The sequence below is a fragment of the Lytechinus variegatus genome, chromosome 12 (assembly GCF_018143015.1).
Source record: "Lytechinus variegatus isolate NC3 chromosome 12, Lvar_3.0, whole genome shotgun sequence".
Classification (NCBI taxonomy): domain Eukaryota; kingdom Metazoa; phylum Echinodermata; class Echinoidea; order Temnopleuroida; family Toxopneustidae; genus Lytechinus; species Lytechinus variegatus.
Window position 1 is genome coordinate 32,294,159 of NC_054751.1, and position 21,261 is coordinate 32,315,419.

The following is a 21,261-nucleotide window of genomic DNA, read 5'->3' on the forward strand; positions in this document are numbered from 1 at the left end:
TCTTTAAGTAGTGTTACTTTTCACACACATGAGAGATCAATACTTCTGTTTCTTTTAGTCCTTGCTCCTTAAAATAGTCCACAGCTGCTCAATGATTGGCATCAGTATTCGTATAATTATTTTTAAAGAATATTCTAGCCCTTACAACAGGTTAAAAAAGGCACGATTAAATTTCAAAAGTCAAGGCCACCCCAAAAGTTGATTTGAATGAATAGTTAAAAACAAACAATATTTAATGTTCCATCAAAATCAGATTTAAAGTAAGAAATTTAACACATTTGTTTTTTCAAGTTTTGGCTTTTTTGCTCATTTTCACAAAACAGTTATATGCATATCAGTGAGATATTGATAAATCAATGGTGTCACACACAGTATTTCTTTTGTAAGTTATTGTATGATTTATACAATATTTCAAGTTTTGCAGATTAGATAATAAAAAAAACTCTATAATGGATCACAATAGGTTAAAACAATGGCAATTCGCACAAGAATTATCAAGTATGCATATTGTCCAGGATGTGCAAATAACTGTTTTGTGAAATCAATAGAAACTTACAAATTTCACATTTTACATCCAATTTCAATGAAATTTCCAATGATATGCATACTGAATTTTTACTTGTTTTATCAAAACCAACTATTTGTTGGGGTAGACTTCCCTTTTGATCTTCTTTTATACAGGGCACTGATACCAACATCGCACAATTCATGATCAATTGTAAAAAACGTCCCATCCAACCAAATTACCAACTTTTACTTTGTAAGATGAGCGAAAATCAGTCACAAAAGAGCTACTCTGAATCAATCACAAGGACCAAGATGAAATCTTAAAGCAGTTTCCATGGCAACTTCTTCAGGACATATCAGCCTTGACCACCAAAGCAGCATTCCTCCCTGGTGCACCCATTACCCCACCCCCTGGATGAGAACCACTCCCACAGAGGTACAGGCCCTTGATGGGGGTACGATAGCTACCACAGGACGGGAACGGGCGACTGAAGTACAGCTGATCCAAAGACATTGCTCCGTGGAAGATATTCTGAAAGGAACAATGAAGAATAAAATACCCAAGGAAAATAATTAATTAGAAAAAGCTTCACTAATTATTGAATAGTAGCCAAGATTAAATCTGTATTAACTGATAAGTTAATGAGTAGTTCATTACTCTTTACTGTCCTGTTGGCTACAAAAACTAAAAACTACACTAAATACAGTGACCATTATATCCCTTTGTTCAAATATACACAATGAAAAAGAATCCTAACATTTTTCAAACTATATATGAATATAAACTAGTAAAGGTGAGAAGTCAAGGACGTCATTTGACGTTACCACTACCAAATAAGATAGGGTAATGAACATACCTGGACTTGAATAATTCACAAAATTAATGGAAAGTCCAGGAATCTCCTTCAAACAGGAGTTCAGCTTCACTTGAGGTAGTGCCAATGCACCAGCGGAAGAAATAAATGAGAGAGACAGGCAATCGCCCTCATGACAACCTAAAGTTCCTAACTTGAATGCTTAGCGGTGACTCTTTTTTTCAAGAGTTACCGCTAGATCTGCCACAAACAATATTCAAGAATATATAAAAAAGGTCAATATGTATTTAAGGTATAATTGCTTGTTGTGCCAAAAAAGTAGGCCTTGAAATGAAAGAAATATTCCCCAAAATCATGCAATTACCCTAATGTGAAAATTAATAATAAAAAAAAGCCTGTAAAATGAAAATAAATTCCAATCCTGCAATACACAATTATACCTGATGCTCCATAACAAAGTATAATCCTCTTTTGGCAGCATCTTTTAGTTTGAATTTTGTTCAGTATATTTCCCCTTTCAATCTGCCCATTTCTCAATACCCCCCCCATTCAATAACAGGGATAAGTATTGGATGCAAAGTTACTACTTACCCCTCCAGTCAGCCCAAAGATTCTCTCCAGCTCAGGAGGGGGAAGGATATCCCTCCCAACAACACTCTCCTTAAATCCAGGGGCATACGCTTCTATGCAATCAAATACTGCAATAAAACAAAAGAAAACTTACCAATAAACAAGGGGGGAAAATGAGATTAAATTTAAAAAAATAAAAAAGAGAAGAAGGATTACTCTACCATACATATTTACCATTATACATGTTATTCATTTGCACAAAAAACCCACATTTTTTAGGTCAAAGTTCATTGACCTTTGACCTCAATCATAAGACGTGCAAATGGTGCAACTAATCCCAGATTATCAGTGAAACTTAATTACTCTCGTGTCCAAGTTTGAAAGAGGAGTACTTTCCAAATTATGATTTTCAAAATCGTAACATTGCTTAAGATTTCGATGTTGATGACACAACTTGAACCTTGAAGAGTAATCCCTTTCAGCAGCTTCAAAGCTATCTCAGGATGAAAACATTCTGTGTATCAGTGTGAGGTGCCATGGTGAAGTAATTTGAAATTTCACTTATATACATTAAAAGTGAATGTGCACCATGCAAGTAAAAACTGCTTCTTGGTTTACAGCATAAGAGACCCAACAGGAGGCTGCACCACGCGGATGAATGGCAGTGTGGCCTCCCTAAATACAGCTGAGTTTTTTCCTATTACAACAGGTCCTGGTAGGTGATTCCAAATTTTGATAGTACGTGGGAAGAAAGAGAACTTGTATGCATCAGTGGTTGCTTTTGGTATAGCATATTTAAGGCTGTGATCATGTCGTCCAATATATGTGGCAGGAACAATGGTAGTAGGAAAAGGTACAGCAACCAGATGATGATGAATTTTATGGAAGAGGGTATACTGAGCAAGAAGACGGCGTGTATAGAGACTACCGGTATCCCATCCGAGTGCAGACATAACGGCTGAGGAAGATGTTGAGGTCCTGTAGTCACCGTGTATAAAGCGAGCAGCTGATCTTTGCACTTTTTCAATTGAGCTAACAATTGTAGTTGAATGCGGGTTCCACCACTGCAGTAAAAAAAAAAGGCAGCGCCTATAAGTCTCACTCTGCTATGAAGGTGAGACAAAAGAAGCTCTGCACACATCCACATTTCAACAATTTTCAAATGCTGTTGCATGGACATATATGAAGGCTCTGTTATTACGGGGATATACACAACCTACCTCTATCACAGTACGTATTCTTAGTCTCCTCATCCCATTGTCTTCCTCCACTGAGTTCATATGGTGTATATTGAGTGAAGAGAGAGATGACATGACAGCCCTCGGGGGCCAGGGTTGGATCCAGGGAGGATGGGATGCACATCTCTATCATTGGTCTAGTAGAGGACAAGAGAAAAGAAATAGAGATGGCGTAATCATCTTGTTAACTGGCTTACTTCAAGAAAAAAAAAACTCATTTGTAATGAAGGGGCAATTCAATGGAGTATATGACCTTGCAAAGTAATTTGCATTTGTTTTCTTGTTTAACCCTAAATCAGAGATGCTAACTGATAGCTCAAAAAAATCCTGAAAACCCAGGCCGGGGGTCCAGGGGCCCGCCCAGGGCCCCTGGCGGGGTCAAGGGCGAAGCCCCCTGAAGCTGGAACGTTTTCTTATTCTTTAGAGGGCTGAAATCATTAATCTACAGTAGTACATAACAAATAATTAATGACATAATAAACTTCATATCATAGGCAAGAAAGGTGCTCAAAAAAAAAAAATCATGTAACCCGTACTCATTACGGTACGGGTTAACCTGCTGCGGGTTAATATGCTGCGGCCAATGGATGCGACTCGGGACGGGTGTATGTAGCAGCTGGGGTGCCCTTTTTCACTCACTGTACTCATCAACAAGACAATCCTATACTATTGAAAATCCATAAATCACAATTTCTATCAAAATGATGGATAGTTCACACATGAATTGATGAATACGCACCAGAGAACACATATTTCATGGTAGCAAATAGGTTTTCAGCTGAAATCCCGCGGCAGACAACCAATCACTCACGCAGCAGCAGGCAATTGCAGCCACACCGGGCCGTGCTTCGAGCGGTTCTACCGGGCGATCGCCCGACTGGGATAGCGCTGACACCCGTATCCCTGCAGGGTATAGGGCGGCGTTTGCAACTGCTACAATGTATTGCTCGCGCGTACCGTGCAAGTACAGTATAACAGCTAAACTTCATGCTGCGCACAACGCTAATAATTTTCCGTCTGCGCAAATTGGCCATCCAAAATTGAAATTGCGCTCTCCGTAGCGAACTCCGTGACAAGATTTGGAGGGGAAATTTTTACGGATTTCACTTTGACAATCGATTTTTTTTCCGGAATATTTTTCAGCAAAGGAAAAAATCCGGAATTCCGGAAAAATCCGGAAAATTAGCAACTCTGCCCTAAATAGACTGGGCTATTTTGATGCCTAAGAAGACTGGGGGGGGGGCTGATTTAGCCCCCCCTTATGATCTCAGCCGTTGATCGTGCGATCGCGACGAAAATTGGAATACGTGTTACCCATGGCATTATCTACAAAACTATAATATCAAATTCTGCAAAAGATCTCATTAATTATGCTAATTTATGCATAAAATCATAAGTTTGCTCTAATTAAAAAAAATAATGCCCCTGAAATGCTAATTTTTGTTTCACTTACTCTAGATAGGCATCTGATCAAATCTATTTAAAAAAAAATTTATCATCACATTTATTTTCTTATGTATTTTATTGTTTTCTAAATTTATTATGTATTTCTTTGTTTTTTGACTTTTTGTGTTTTATTGTTTTTTAAATGGAAATTGTCGGGGACTTTATTTTGACCATAACAAAGATAAAATTAATTGATTTTGAGCAGTAAAAGGAAAAATAATGATACATTAAATTTTGGCTAAAAACACTATTTGCATTGGATTTGTACACAAGTTCACGTTTTTGAGTCTGCATGCACTTATGAAATGTTGCGTAATTTCGGAACCCCGTACCCGGGGGTCACAATTTTGGTCTAAAAAGTTGTGCGAGACTTGAAAGAAAAGTCAGTGAGCGACGCAGTCAAAAAATTTTGCGCGGCGGCTTTATCACGAAAAATGTCGAGGGGGGGGGGCTGAATCAGCACCCCCAGTCTATTTAGGGTTAAATGAAAGGTTTTAATGCTCTCAATTTATCATAAGGCTATCAATTTATCCCACAATAGATCTGACAGTTGCTAGAGTAGCAGTGCATCTCGGCCAATCAAAATCAAGGTTGTCAGATCTGACAAATTGTAGGACAAAAAATCTTGGTATCAAGTGATGTTTAGAGATATTTTCATTAGAATAATTAAATGATTTCATTTTTCTGATCTCCCCCAAAGAAATTAACAGAAAGACGATTGCTTACAATTCAGGTATTTCCCCAACCATTGCACTGTTGTAAGCCTTGTTGAGGAGATCAGTCCTTTCACAGTTAAGATGGATGGTACCGAAGTGGTTTGGTCCTGGTGTGTTATCACTATTGTTTGGCAAGGCAGTGAAGTTTGGAAGTCTGTCCACAGCAACTGTTCAAGAATTAACAAAAAATCATATGATGTCATCATAACAGAGCTGCTAAGTTGTATTTTGCACTTTCAGTATTCTTATCCCCCCAAATCAGTATTTTGACAAAAAATCTGTATTTCTACCGTGTGAGATAAATATGCATGCATAATGGCAAAGTTTGATCACTTCTTACATTTGTGCCCCACACGAGACCAAAAGCTTCAGTCTTAGTATTTTGGTTGTTCCGCTAAACTCACTAATACATAGACTGAAAAGCTTGGAGGTCCGTACGTACAGAAAACGTACTAAATTAGAAGTAACGTTAGATCTAACATTCGACGGAAACATGATTTTCCGATCGTTTTTTTGTACATAAAATGTCACATTATGAAAAAGAAATTGCATCCATATTTACGGAAAAATGTATGAAATTCAGAAATATCGTACCTTAGACCGCAGTTACCGCTAATTCCTTTCAAATGATGATCGAAAACATTGTCATCTTCGATCCTTTCGTTGGTCAATATAAGTTGCCATCTTGGATGACATCATCATCCTTAAAGACGGATTTACCAGTCGCTATATATCGCGATTTTAGCCGCTGCTTTGCGCTTGTAATCTACGTGCGTGGGCTTGGAAGTTGTTGCCCGCATTGAATCGCCAGGGTATCGAAAATTCTAATCGGAAAGCCTTGATGAAAGCACAACTAATTGAACGTAGAGGGCAGCAACATACGGCTGCCATTTTTTCATCTCCACCCGAAAGCTTCCGGATGCTTAGTGGGGTGAACAATACCTTTTCTTCTCTAATATGTTTTTTCCCGTATTATATCATGAAAAAGCGTACTGCCGTATTTTAAATTGATTTCCGTATGAAATACAGGAAAATCGTACTACTTGGCAGCTCTGTCATAATTATTGTTTTATCCGGCATGGCATAGAGACAGGAAATCTGTTCACAAAAGAACTACTATTGAATGTATTAAATATCTCTGATAAATTGCAAAAGAAGACAATACTTTTTAAAAAATAATATAAATACACGATATCCAGTTAAATTTGTATTATAAAGATCATATACATTGAGAAAATGTATGGCACATTGTTATACAAATTGTATGATAATAAAAAATGTATCGGAACAGAAATATTCACAATAAAATAAAGTAGTAGTTCTATGCTAAATGAAAACCACTTAAGCTCTCTTCATCCTGTTGATATTGGGGGGGGGGAATAAGATTGTCCATATGGAAATATGATCACATCCCCCTAAACATTCTCTCATCTTACTCTAAATCTATAGACTCTGTAAAATACCTCTGGCATCTGTCTCATACACTTACCATTTATCTTTGTAACAGGTGATTTGAAATCAAATGAAGACACCTCTTGTCTCAGTTTCTCAGGTAATATGCCAGAAGGAATTAAATCCAGAAATGTGATTTTGGGAGTGGCATTAGATAAGACCATCTTGCTCTTGATCTCTGTACCATCTTTTAATACCACTCCACAGGCCCTGTCATCATCAGAGATGAGCAAGGAACTTACAGGCTGAAATGAGAAGAATAAGACATTTACTTTCAGATGTTGTATCATATTCCGCTCAAGAGGTTTAATTATGAGTAAAGAATTCATCTGTTACAATCAGATCCCTTTAGTTTTTAAACCATCAATTAGGCATTGTTCAGCTTACTAAATATGTAAAAACTTTGGCTTCTCTCATCAAATTGCTATCACAAAGCATACACCTACTGAATGAAATTCTTTTTCAGACCTAAACCTCACTACAGCAAAATTTTTGCAATATATTCCTCCTAGGATTTTGCCATTAACCCTAAGAAGACTGGGGGGGACATTTTTCGCGATAAATCGCGTCGCTCGCTGACTTTTAACTTTCAAGTCTCGCGTAACTTCCGAGACCAACATTGTGACCTCCGAGTACGCGGTTCCAAAATTATCCAACATTTCGTAAGTGCATGCAGACCCAAAATTGCTCAAAAAAGTGAATTTGTGTACAAATCCAATGTAAATAGTGTTTTTAGCCACAATTCATAAAATGCATCATTATTTTTCCTTTAACTGCGTAAAATCAATTAATTTTATCTTGTTTATGGTCAAAATAAAGTCCCCAACGATTTCCATTGAAAAAACAAAACGTCGATAAACAGAGAAATACAAAAAAAATTCTAGAAAACAATAAAATACATAAGAAAATAAATGTGATGTTGACATTTTTTTAAAGTAAACTTGATCAGATTCCTATAAAGAGTCTGTGAACCAAAAATTTGCATTTTAAGGGCATCATTTAGTTAATTAGAGCAAATTGTTGATTTTACGCATAAATTAGCATAATCAATTAGCAATAAGATTTTTCGCAGAATTTGATCTTATAGTTTTGTAGATTATGCCATTGGTAACATGTGTGCCAACTTTCGTTGCGATCGCGCGATTGATGGCCGAGATCATAAGGGGGGGCTGAATCAGCCCCCCCCCCCCCCCGTCTTCTTAGGTGTCGAAATAGCCCAGTCTATTTAGGGTTAATTGGTCAAATACAAAACTAGAATCAAATAGACTGCACTTTTTAAAGGGGAAGTTTGATTGATACTTCTCAAGAAGTAAAATATTTTATTCCATAAGCTGGGTTTCAGATGTGCAATATATACAAATTAATCACCTCTTGATTTCAATTCACTTCCTTGGTGGACTAAATATACACCCTACCTTTTCCTCGCCTTGCTTCAGGAAGGAAAGGTAGCTATATCCAGCTTGCCTCATCACCTTTACAAACAGTGATTCTTTGCTTGCTTGCTAATAACTGTCTTTCATGGCATACAATATTGAGAGTATATTACCTTTTCAGTAAGAATGGTAGCTCCATGAGATCTTGCAGCGCTAGCGATGGATGCAGAGACCGCCCCCATACCACCTTCAGCGTACCCCCAAGCTCCTTTTACTCCATCTATCTCTCCCATCACATGGTGTAATAACACATACCTGTCAGAGAAGATAATGTATTAGTATGATCTGAGATGGTCTTTGAAGGTTTGCATAGTCATAATAAGTGATTTAAATTGTAGGAATGACAGAATACAGAGCAGTTGGTGAGAAATAGAAACATAATAGACCGAGTGAAAGTTGATAGGAAAAAAGTGATGAATGAAAAGTAAAAAAAATCCTTTTTAGAAAAGGACTGTAACCAGATAAGTTATGATGGCTTGGAGCAAAAAGACGATAAGATGAGGAGCCTCAGTAGCGGAGAGGAGATGAGATGACAGGTCATGGCTGTGAGGATGGGTCAGATGAGTCTGAATGCAACCAACAGCTTGACTGCCAGTCATCAGACGTTATATGGTACCATAGGGTTTTTTGATAAGAGCTCCCACATTTAATGTTCACTTTAAAGGCAGATTCACTGAGAAGTAATCACTGTTGAAGCCTGTAGAAGGGGTAATTTTTTATAGAGACAGTGATGTTATAAAATCTATATGTATCTTACCCACTTCCTGGAGTGTCAGGGGTCAAGAATGCACCAATCACAGAGTCTGTAGCCAGAGTAGCCTTCAGTGGCTCCGATTCAAACCAACTATCAAGGATCTGAATAAAAAAGAAACAAACAGTAAATTACACCACAAAGTTGCCAGCTACAATATCATGAATATCTTTATTCAGATACCAGATTCAAATACCCCCAGTCTGGCTGTTGCTAGATAATAGTTCTTTTAATACACTATATTACTATTGGTACGCACTTCAGTTTGTATAATATACTTTCATATGACACATTTTCTCACTAATTCATGCTACAAATAAGAAATGTTATCTTTTATTAATAATAGTAAATGGACCCTTCACTATATGCAGCCAAACTTTATGCCTCTACCATTGTCAATTATGAAAGACATGAAATATATCACAATGATATACATGATTTATATGACTGAAGATAGAGAAGCACAGCCCCCCAAAATGTAATGAATAAATATATCAAATTAAATGGTACCTTATTCATAGGAGCTGTTAACAAATTGTAGAACTCAGGGATGTCTTGACCAAGTGTTTTGCCTATTGTGAATAATATAGGATGAAAAGAAAAGAGATTATATACAGTAGCCTACATGAATATGATATAATTAGTTACATTTGAAAAGAAATGTCCAACAAATCATTCATGTAAGTAGATCTGTTTTTAGAGTTATCTTCTTTTGTATGATGCGGATGCACCTGATACTGGGATCTTTTTATCCATGCAAGAAAGGCTTGTTCAGACAGGACAAATCAAAGTTTAGAATAAATAGAAACAATGCTCAACAATGTCTTGAACAACACTAATATGCTATGAGGCATCAACAAATTTGGGATATAGCACAAAAAACTTATGACATACAATATGATTCAAGAAATTACTGTGATGTAATAAAATCATTTGACCAAGACTAAGACAATTTTGCTATTTGAAGAATAAAGGGTGTGCTTTCAGCAGTAGAGGAGTGATTTGTCTAAAAATGTTTCTCCAAGCTTTAAAAAAAATTCTCTCACCAAGAGATATACCACCAGTTTGAGTTACAAGGCCGAATAGATGTCCTTTTAGAAATCACAAGATTTTAACAGTAAAATGAATTCATGATTTTTTTTTTAAATTGTTAATCATCAATATTTCAATCTTATGAATGTCATACATACCCTCAGAACAATTCGTGAGGCAAATTGTCAGTGATTTTTTCTTTAACTGACAATGGCAATAAACTACTATATAACGCTTGCATCTTATTGCTTGTATCCAAAAGTTGGTCAAAAATCACAGAAGAAGATGGAAGACTCTTCCTTGAATACTGACCTGACTGGGCGATAGACTTGACAATATCAACCATCTGCATCTTTTGTTTGAATGACGTACGGCTGCTTGGTAGTAGGTCAAGAGGAGGGTTGTCTAGGAGGGGTCCCAGGGCTCCAGCTATCTTGTTGAGATACTCATCAAATTTATGGTAAACCTGTGGATCATTTTAATGAAATATCTGGTAAGTCAGTATGATTTACATTGAATGTAGAAGGGCCGGGTGGTTGGTCGGATATGGGAATACCTTACTTACAGGTCAAGTCCACCCCAGGAAAATGATGATTTGAATAAATAGAAAAAAAAAATCAAACTAGCATATCACTGAAAATTTCATCAAAATCGGATGTAAAATAAGAAAGGTATAACATTTTAAAGCTTTGCTTATTTTTCACAAAACAGTGATATGGACAACTCAGTGACATGCAAATGAGAAAGTCGATGATGTCCTTCACTCAGTTTCTTTTGTTTTTTATTGTTTGAATTATACAATATTTCATTTTTTTTCAGATTTGACATTAAGGACCAACTTGACTGAGCCATATAATCCATGCCAATTTCACATGCTCAGGGAGGAATTAATCAATGTTCACTTGTTAATGAGGAGAAAATTTCATATTTCATATAATAAAATATAAAAGAAATAGTGAGTGGATGACGTCATCTGTTCCTCATTTGCATACGACCAGGATATGCATATAACTGTTTTGTGAAATCAAGCAAAACTTTAAAATGTCACAACTTTCTTATTTTACATCAGATTTTGATGAAATTTTCAGTGTTATGCTTGATGATTTTTCTCTGTTTATTCAAATCAAAATTTTCCTTGGGTGGACTTGACCTTTAAGTAGACAAGAAAGAAGAAATTTACAAGAGTACAATTGACATTAAAAATCACTGATCAACTGTCTCAACAATTCCTGGGGATTTACAATGTTTCAGGATAAGAAGATTTGAGTTATTGTGCTAATGAGCATATCAATTTCTTGATCACTTTATTTAATTTGTTATTTATTTATTACGTTTAATAATTTCATAAGGTAAGCCCCCATCAGTGATTGGGAAATTTTTATATGAGGGCCCTGCATAATATAGACGAATACAAATGTCTTTTTTTTGGGGGGGGGGGGTAAATTTTCCATCAAATGACAACTGTTTCTAATTAGAGGGATACTTGATTGAATTAAAAGAATATTATCCAAAATTACCTCAGCATCTTTCTTAGAGAACTGTGCAATCTGCTGCTTGGTAAATTCCTCATCTTTGCTCATAAGAAGAGATCTTGGTCTTCCATTTGGACCAGGTTCTTCTAAGAGAGGGGTAAATGCATGATCACTCCTCAGATGAACTTTCAAACCATGTTTCTACATGAATTTAAAAAGAAAAAAAAAATGTATCTGAATATCAATACGGAATGATCATACAAATATTCATGCACATCATTTTGTTCCATTCATACAACTTCAGTTTAATATTCACTATCATTCTTCTTGTTACTATTCTATTTTTATTTCTTTTTCTTGTTTTCTAATTTTCCTATTGTGTCATCACTTGAAAAATCACCGGGAAGGGTTGCTGCACCTCTGTAGCGCCAAGTCTGTTTATCCCAACTATTTCTATTCAATGGCTATCAATGTTTCTGTTGTCAATGCAATGAGGGGATTTACCTTCAACTCAAGATCTTCTACGATGATAGGTCTCAGTAAACTCAGCACATACGAACATCTGGAGAACTTGTAACCTGTTCAAGAATGATAAAAAAAGGTATAGAAAATGTCATGAATGGATCAGACACTTCATTTTAATGCAACAAAGCACTGCAGGAAGTATTATCATTTTTTTTTATTCTAGATCTACAAGGATCACCCTAGATTATTTTCACTTATTACAATGTATCTTTCCATAGTCAGCAGGTATCAGAGCTGTGTTATACATGGTATTGGTGGAATTATTTGTTGCACAGAATGTCTACCAAGCCATGATTTTCATGAAAAATTTCAATAAAACCTGGACTATGAACCAATATACAATTAACTTGTCATTTCAATAAGAACACATGAATGTTGTATTTTCTCACTTCTTTATGCTTACACTTTACAGAACCTATGTTTGATAATCGAATGCCTAACCTGTCTCTCCCCCCAAAAAAAAAAATTAAATAAATAAATTCCCTTAAAAAATCCCCGAACAAAGCACATATTACTACAAAAGAAGAGGACAGAACAAGAAAGTATAACCAGAATTTAATTCGTCATGCGGACGAATTAGGTGGTCTGTCATGATTTGTCATTCAGTGTCGGCTGATGTATGAAATAAATCATTTAGATATCATTGATAATCTTGATCGTAGACATCCTAAGAATAAGTTTTGACCATTACTCAATGTGATTATTGATGTAGTGATGACAATCGTCAGACATACATCTTCAAACAGATACATACAAGATAGATGATTATACCTCACGGATCAACACGGCAATGCCGGCATGATCTGGGGAGGTCCGGGATAGTTTTGCCCCAGATGACTGTGAACACGGCATCAACACGGCAGCTTCACACGGATCTACACGGATCATGCCGGCAGAGCACGTCGTCAACACGGACCAATACGTCAGCAACACGGACCTAAACGTCAGCTACACGGACCACCATGTCAGCAACACGGACCTACACGTCAGCAATACGGACGAACACGTCAAATGCGTTATCCATTGAGCTAGCATATTCCCCATAGAGATTACACGTAAGCAAATTTTAAAATTACAATTCCAATTTTGCAAGCGAAATACTGGCATGATCCCGGCATCTGATCAAAAAATGGAGGGCATATTTTCGAAAGCTTAGAATCTCGGCTACAACATACTCAAAGCTCAGGGAAAACTGACAAGAAACAATGGAGATATAGCTCACGAAATAGAGGAATGTCGAATCTAGTTTTGAGAAAAGGTCATGTCCCATAGAGATTACACGCAAAATACATGTGATATGAAAAAAGTAATTATAATCTGTTTTATCTTGCTAAATTTAAACTTTTATACCTTTAAATTATCATAAAGGATCATGTAAGAAGCGGCAAAAAGAAAAAAAAAGTGAAAAAATTCATCTTGTTCACCCCAGGACTCGAACCCGCGCCCTTTAGAAAGCAGTCAAAGCCACGATATTCCCCATAGAGAATACACGTAAGCAATTTTGAGAATTACAAGTCCAATTTTGCAAGCGAAATACAGGCATGATCCTGGCATCTGATCAAAAAATGGTGGGCACACTTGCGAAAGCTTAGAATCTCAGCTACAACATACTCAAAGCTCAGGGAAAACTGACAAGAAACAATGGAGATATGGCTCACGAAATAGAGGAATGTCGAATCTAGTTTTGAGAAAAGGTCATGTCCCATAGAGATTACACGCAAAATACATGTGATATGAAAAAAAGTAATTATAATCTGTTTTATCTTGCTAAATTTAAACTTTTATACCTTTAAATTATCATAAAGGATCATGTAAGAAGTGGCAAAAAGAAAAAAAAAGTGAAAAAAAAATTCATCTTGTTCACCCCAGGACTCGAACCCGCGCCCTTTAAGAAGCAGTCAAAGCCACGATATTCCCCATAGAGAATACACGTAAGCAATTTTGAGAATTACAAGTCCAATTTTGCAAGTGAAATACGGGCATGATCCCGGCATCTGATCAAAAAATAAAGGGCACACTTGCGAAAGCTTAGAATCTCAGCTACAACATACTAAAAGCTTAAAGAAAACTGACAAGAAAAAATGGAGATATGGCTCACGAAATAGAGGAATGTCGAATCTGGTTTTGAGAAAAAGTCATGTCCCATAGAGATTACACGCAAAATACATGTAATATGAAAAAAGTAATTATAATCTGTTTTATCTTGCTAAATTTAAACATTTATACCTTTTAATTATCATAAAGGATCATGTAAGAAGTGGTAAAAAGAAAAAAAAAACTGAAAAAAAAATCATCTTGTTCACCACAGGACTCGAACCCGCGCCCTTTAGAAAGCAGTCAAAGCCACGATATTCCCCATAGAGAATACACGTAAGCAATTTTGAGAATTACAAGTCCAATTTTGCAAGTGAAATACGGGCATGATCCTGGCATCTGATCAAAAAATGGTGTGCACACTTGCGAAAGCTTAGAATCTCAGCTACAACATACTCAAAGCTCAGGGAAAACTGACAAGAAACAATGGAGATATGGCTCACGAAATAGAGGAATGTCGAATCTAGTTTTGAGAAAAGGTCATGTCCCATAGAGATTACACGCAAAATACATGTGATATGAAAAAAAGTAATTATAATCTGTTTTATCTTGCTAAATTTAAACTTTTATACCTTTAAATTATCATAAAGGATCATGTAAGAAGTGGCAAAAAGAAAAAAAAGTGAAAAAAAAATTCATCTTGTTCACCCCAGGACTCGAACCCGCGCCCTTTAAGAAGCAGTCAAAGCCACGATATTCCCCATAGAGAATACAAGTAAGCAATTTTGAGAATTACAAGTCCAATTTTGCAAGTGAAATACGGGCATGATCCCGGCATCTGATCAAAAAATAAAGGGCACACTTGCGAAAGCTTAGAATCTCAGCTACAACATACTAAAAGCTTAAAGAAAACTGACAAGAAAAAATGGAGATATGGCTCACGAAATAGAGGAATGTCGAATCTGGTTTTGAGAAAAAGTCATGTCCCATAGAGATTACACGCAAAATACATGTAATATGAAAAAAGTAATTATAATCTGTTTTATCTTGCTAAATTTAAACATTTATACCTTTTAATTATCATAAAGGATCATGTAAGAAGTGGTAAAAAGAAAAAAAAAACTGAAAAAAAAAATCATCTTGTTCACCACAGGACTCGAACCCGCGCCCTTTAGAAAGCAGTCAAAGCCACGATATTCCCCATAGAGAATACACGTAAGCAATTTTGAGAATTACAAGTCCAATTTTGCAAGTGAAATACGCGCATGATCCCGGCATCTGATCAAAAAATGGTGTGCACACTTGCGAAAGCTTAGAATCTCAGCTACAACATACTCAAAGCTCAGGGAAAACTGACAAGAAACAATGGAGATATGGCTCACGAAATAGAGGAATGTCGAATCTAGTTTTGAGAAAAGGTCATGTCCCATAGAGATTACACGCAAAATACATGTGATATGAAAAAAAGTAATTATAATCTGTTTTATCTTGCTAAATTTAAACTTTTATACCTTTAAATTATCATAAAGGATCATGTAAGAAGTGGCAAAAAGAAAAAAAAAGTGAAAAAAAAATTCATCTTGTTCACCCCAGGACTCGAACCCGCGCCCTTTAAGAAGCAGTCAAAGCCACGATATTCCCCATAGAGAATACACGTAAGCAATTTTGAGAATTACAAGTCCAATTTTGCAAGTGAAATACGGGCATGATCCCGGCATCTGATCAAAAAATAAAGGGCACACTTGCGAAAGCTTAGAATCTCAGCTACAACATACTAAAAGCTTAAAGAAAACTGACAAGAAAAAATGGAGATATGGCTCACGAAATAGAGGAATGTCGAATCTGGTTTTGAGAAAAAGTCATGTCCCATAGAGATTACACGCAAAATACATGTAATATGAAAAAAGTAATTATAATCTGTTTTATCTTGCTAAATTTAAACATTTATACCTTTTAATTATCATAAAGGATCATGTAAGAAGTGGTAAAAAGAAAAAAAAAACTGAAAAAAAAATCATCTTGTTCACCACAGGACTCGAACCCGCGCCCTTTAGAAAGCAGTCAAAGCCACGATATTCCCCATAGAGAATACACGTAAGCAATTTTGAGAATTACAAGTCCAAATTTGCAAGTGAAATACGGGCATGATCCCGGCATCTGATCAAAAAATGAAGGGCACACTTGCGATAGCCCAGAATCTCAGCTACAACATACTAAAAGCTTAAAGAAAACTGACAAGAAAAAATGGAGATATGGCTCACGAAATAGAGGAATGTCGAATCTGGTTTTGAGAAAAAGTCATGTCCCATAGAGATTACACGCAAAATGAAGAAAAATGACATGCCTCTTTTCATCGCTGTTTTACGCAATGATGCGTTTCTCAAAACGAATATTTATGTTAACTAAGGAGAAAGAGTACATTCTAAACTACAACATATCGAAATCTGGGCGAAAAATGATCTATATTCGAGAAGTTACAACCAAATTTGCATAAATTTGATGACGTCATTTTTGAAAAAATGAAATTTTTAGTTTAGGCGCCATTTTGATGACGTCACGATATAATTTAGGGACAATGGTGACATGAAATCAAATCTACAACTCATACTCTATCGATATATGAAAAAAAAATTGGGGGTCAATGGACTATTTAAAGAGCTACAGTGAATTTTCAATAGGCATGTTTTTGCCCATATATGGCCTATAGTGAGAGCTCGCGCGCACACGTGCTGCAAATTTTAACGGGTGTTAATTTCGTTATTAATGGTCGTAGAAGGTTGATCAAGGTATCAAATTGTTCAGAATTTTATTATCAATGAAATGATGTAAAAAAAACGGTGTTTTTGCACTGTGTTAAGGTGTTACGCGAGGAAAACGCGCGCGCATACGTGTGCGCGCGCAAATTTTTGAAATGCTTAAAATGACCTGAAACGTACTCTCGTTTGGTAAAGAAGTGATTTTGAGCATTTTGAAATTTTGACGCGCACGTACGCGCGCGTCGTGACCTTCAGGTGACCTTTGATGACATGATTTGATGACCTTTGACCTGAAGTTAATGTGATGTAAATATTGATAATTTTTGATAATTGATGATGGAGATATGATTGATAATGTGATTTTACAAAATGGCGCCTAGATGACGTCATCATGACCTGATGACCTTGAAAAGCTTATTTTGACGTGTCCATGATAGATCCTATAAATGACATGAAATTCAATGAAATTGATAAAGTCCATTTTGAAATATCTTGGCGACAAGAAAATCCGTAAAAATAAAGAAATAAATAAAGTAAGAAAGAAATAAAAAGAAAATTCTGACGAAATTAAGAGGTGATCTGTCAAAGACAGACCACCTAATAAAACAAATATACAACACACAATAAAATACACTAAAATAATATAAAATAAAATAAAATTATATAATATAAAACAAAATAAAATTAAATAAACCAAACGAGACAAAACAAAACCAAATTTACCAGGAACAATTTCTTCTGTGACTGCAGCACCACCAATAACATGCCTTCTCTCCAGGACTAATGTGTTTAATCCAGCCTTCTGAAGATATGCAGACTGTAGGATGAAAAGTTATGTAAACCTAGGTATTATCAAAGTTGATGCCACTTCTAGGACCTTGCTAGTCCACATTGGACCTTGATGCATTGAAACTCTCTTTCTCAAAAACTAACATAGAGGGATCCTGACTCCCAATCCATTACCAAGTGCCAATCCAAGGTTGGAAGTTGAGAGGATTGACACTGTGTTAGGGATTGAGTCAGGATCCCTATATATTCTCTAGCTTTGAGAGAGAGCTTCCATACATCAAGGTCCAATGTGGACTATGAACCTACTTGATAAACCCTTACAGACCACTCCAGGTATACTGTAAAAGAATCCTCACTTTTGATTGGTGGTTGAGCAATTTTGTCATGGCACTTGTCTACTTGCCACATTTATTATACTCTCATTCCATTAAGGACAATTGCCTAAATTTGGGGGGTTAACAAAATAGATTTTGATGCATATTGCATAGCCCTAAAAAAAATACAAATCAAGTAGGCCTACCAGGCTACCACTATGAATTTAATCATAATTATCTTTCATATAATTCTTCTAGAAAAACAATAACTATTTTTTTTAGCACTTTAGTTGGCAAAACAAGTGAAACCTTGAAAATAAAATGCTCCTGATTCAAAATGATATATACTTCAAAAGTATATGAGAATGAGAAGCTTTCTTCTCAATCACTTTGAGTTTGTTTTGGTTTGATAAATTACAAACTTACAGCAACCAAGCCATTATGTCCTGCTCCTATGATAATGGCATCATACTCCTTGTTTAATGCACTACTATCATTCTGGCTTCTTATAGATGAGGCACTCAGATGTCTTGAAATATGACACAGAGGTTGTTTTACCTTCTGACTCCTTGAGATCTGATGCCCAATAATCCTGCTCAACATGACTAACGTTATAGCCTGAGAAGCAAAAAGTCCTATTTAAACAGAAAAAAGGAAATAAAGAATAACATAAGTCAGTTCAGTCAGAATAAGTCAATCTTAATTTGCCTAATTTGAATCAAATTTAAGTTGCATCAAATATTTGTTGGTCAATTGATGCCAATCATTACGAAAATCTCGCGTTTGAGAGCTGTATACCCCATTTTTCCTTATCATCAAATCTCTTCTCCCAGTAATACAAATCCTATTGCCCTCAAGCATGAAATTTAAGTATAGAAACACCTGTTTCTTGACCTCGGTCCGAAGATAATTCACCCCAGCATCTACGGTCACAGCAGGGGGCCACACACGATGGATTGCAATGTGTTCCGGCGAGCGCATGGAGTTCCATGTATACACGCGTTGATAGAAAGTTTTTCTTCCTTTCTTTCTTTCTTTCTTTCTTTCTTTCCTTCCTTCCTTCTTTCTTTCTTTCTTTCTTTCTCTCTCTCTCTTCCTTCCTTCCTTCCTTTCTTTCTTTCTTTCTCTCTCTCTCTTCCTTCCTTTCTTTCTTTCTTTCTTTCTTTCTTCCTTCCTTTCTTTCTTTCTTTCCTTCTTTCTCTCTGTCTGGCTGTCTAATTTTTTTCTTTCTAGACTTATTTTTCTTCATCCACCCCCTTTCTACACCTCTAAAGAACGTGCATTTGCCAATCATATCTGTAGTGAGGCCTATAAATGTCCTTTTCTCAAAGTTGAGGTGTAGGCCTATACATAGATAATACGTTTGCGATTAAAAAAATAGTTACAGGCATAGTTTGTATTTAAATTATGAATAAGACTTTGGGGTAAAAAAAATAATGATTTCATATTTTTGTGCATATCAGCAGCATGATTATTATACTTTGTATGTTGGTATGCCATTACTTCTATTTTTCGAACGTTAAGACTGTATCATTGCGCGAGTGAACCCATTTTCTTGCTGGACGGACAGAAACTATGCATGCATCGCGGTCCTTGCATGCTAAGCATACCGTAATTTTTATTCGCTTACTTTCCTTATTTCAAGGTCGATTTTCTTCGTTCAAAATTGAAAATGGACTAGTATTGGATGTCTGAATGTAATATGCCTTTGAAAACGTGATTAATATCGAATACAATAATTTCATTCCGAAGATCCTTCTACAGGCAGACAAGTCTTACGTAATAGCACAGCTGTTGTTTATCATTTCGTCCTTGGCTCAACGCTCATTTAGCTGGCCCATGGTGGTGAAATCGAGACAAGGGGATTAGCTGGCCAAGATGGGTTTATCGGGGTTGGAAAAGTTGTTTGAGATATTCCAAACACAAATCGGGGTATGAAACCGCAGTTTGCAGTCCGAAGTGAGGTCGAGAATCAAACGGGAAATTTTCGTAATGTACTACTAAGAGTCAAAAGATAAAATATGCTACTTAAAGATTTGATCACTTAGATCTAAATTGAATTTAATTATTTGAAAGACTGGTCTGAATGTGCTGATGTACTGTAGGCCTATAAACTTTCCAGAGTGTGTTTGTTGTGTGCTGCCCCAATAGGCTGTAGATCTATAGACACAACACAGCCTAAATGTTTGGAAGTATTATTAAAGTGGTATGTGTATGAACCATTAGCTGTAGGCAATGGCAATATCAATGACAATGGTTTATTTTAGGTTGCTGCTGAAAAAATAGACCCAAGCTCCAGTCTCTGACTGTACATTGGTTGACCTGCTAAGTTTGTTGGCTATACTCCCATGATAGTTAATTGTCAGAACCCCATATGGTTATTCCTGTCTAAAAAGTTGCGCCATGTTGGTCATGAATGACAAAAACATATATATATACATGTAACTTACTCAAAGTTCTGTCATATTGTCTGTTGATTTAATACTGTAAAATGTTGAATGAATTAAGCTTTAAAAAAACTGTTTTCAATTTTTGAGAAAATGAAATTTATTAAAATGAATATGTGAAATCTCGCATATGATCGCAATAAATAAAAACAAAAATAAAATTAGATCTGTCAAACTAACAGTAGATGTGATTGTTTGTCTTCTTTAAACCAACCGCAATATTTTTTGGGGGGCTTATTTTACAATAAACTTTTTGTCAGGGTGAACTTCAAAAGTGAACAGACAGACTTGTGGCTCCCCCCATTAACATGCTCATGAAACCTTCATGATTAATCATGACATAATCTGGCATGCCTGGTCCCAGTTTCAAAGAAATCAAGCAAATCATGCAGCCCCAACTAAATTAGTCTAGATTGTACATAGAGATGTATACTAATTATTAAGTATATATCTCTAAAATATGAGATTTTAAGATCTAGACTACCATGACTACTGACTAGATCTACATCTTTAGTTTTGAGTTTAGACACAAACAAACAAATGACAAATGCAGCAATAGTGTAAAAACTGGAATACTAGATTACCAACAGATGTCTAAAATTATCTCTCCTTTGCACTGGTCCTGCTCCTGACTAATAAAATTAGGAGGTTACTTAAGCTCAAAACGGCATGTATCCAAATCTTTGATGTATTTCTCCTTCTTGGTCCCTGGCCTTTTAATATTATGTAGCTCCTCAAGCTAAGTTTGTCAATAAAAATAAGCCTTCATCAAGCACATTTATTTTTTATCTAAAAACTAGGAAATATAGAACTCGTAGTTTGGAATATCCGATATAATTGGTTGTTTAAATTTCTATTAGTAAGTTAATATTAAATTATGAAAATTATGTAAAAATTATTTTTTATAACTTTTATAGATTATTGAATACTATCAGTGGCATAACTAACAGAATGACAGCTTTAA

At 35.8% G+C, this 21,261-nt stretch overlaps 1 protein-coding gene across 1 annotated transcript; it reads right to left on the reverse strand.

Annotated features, from left to right (window-relative positions):
• Positions 1-309: 309 nt before the first annotated feature.
• Positions 310-21,007, reverse strand: LOC121425044 (pyridine nucleotide-disulfide oxidoreductase domain-containing protein 2-like). The gene is made up of 14 exons (XM_041620987.1): positions 20,882-21,007; positions 18,277-18,485; positions 17,471-17,564; positions 11,937-12,010; positions 11,478-11,633; positions 10,273-10,426; positions 9,439-9,500; positions 8,935-9,032; positions 8,291-8,432; positions 6,782-6,989; positions 5,303-5,459; positions 3,113-3,267; positions 1,914-2,020; positions 310-1,039 (listed from the first exon to the last, which is right to left on the reverse strand). The coding sequence occupies exons 2-14, from the start codon at positions 18,451-18,453 to the stop codon at positions 854-856; spliced, it is 1,770 nt and encodes a 589-aa protein (XP_041476921.1). The 5' UTR covers positions 18,454-18,485; positions 20,882-21,007; the 3' UTR covers positions 310-853.
• Between the last annotated feature and the right edge of the window lie 254 nt (positions 21,008-21,261).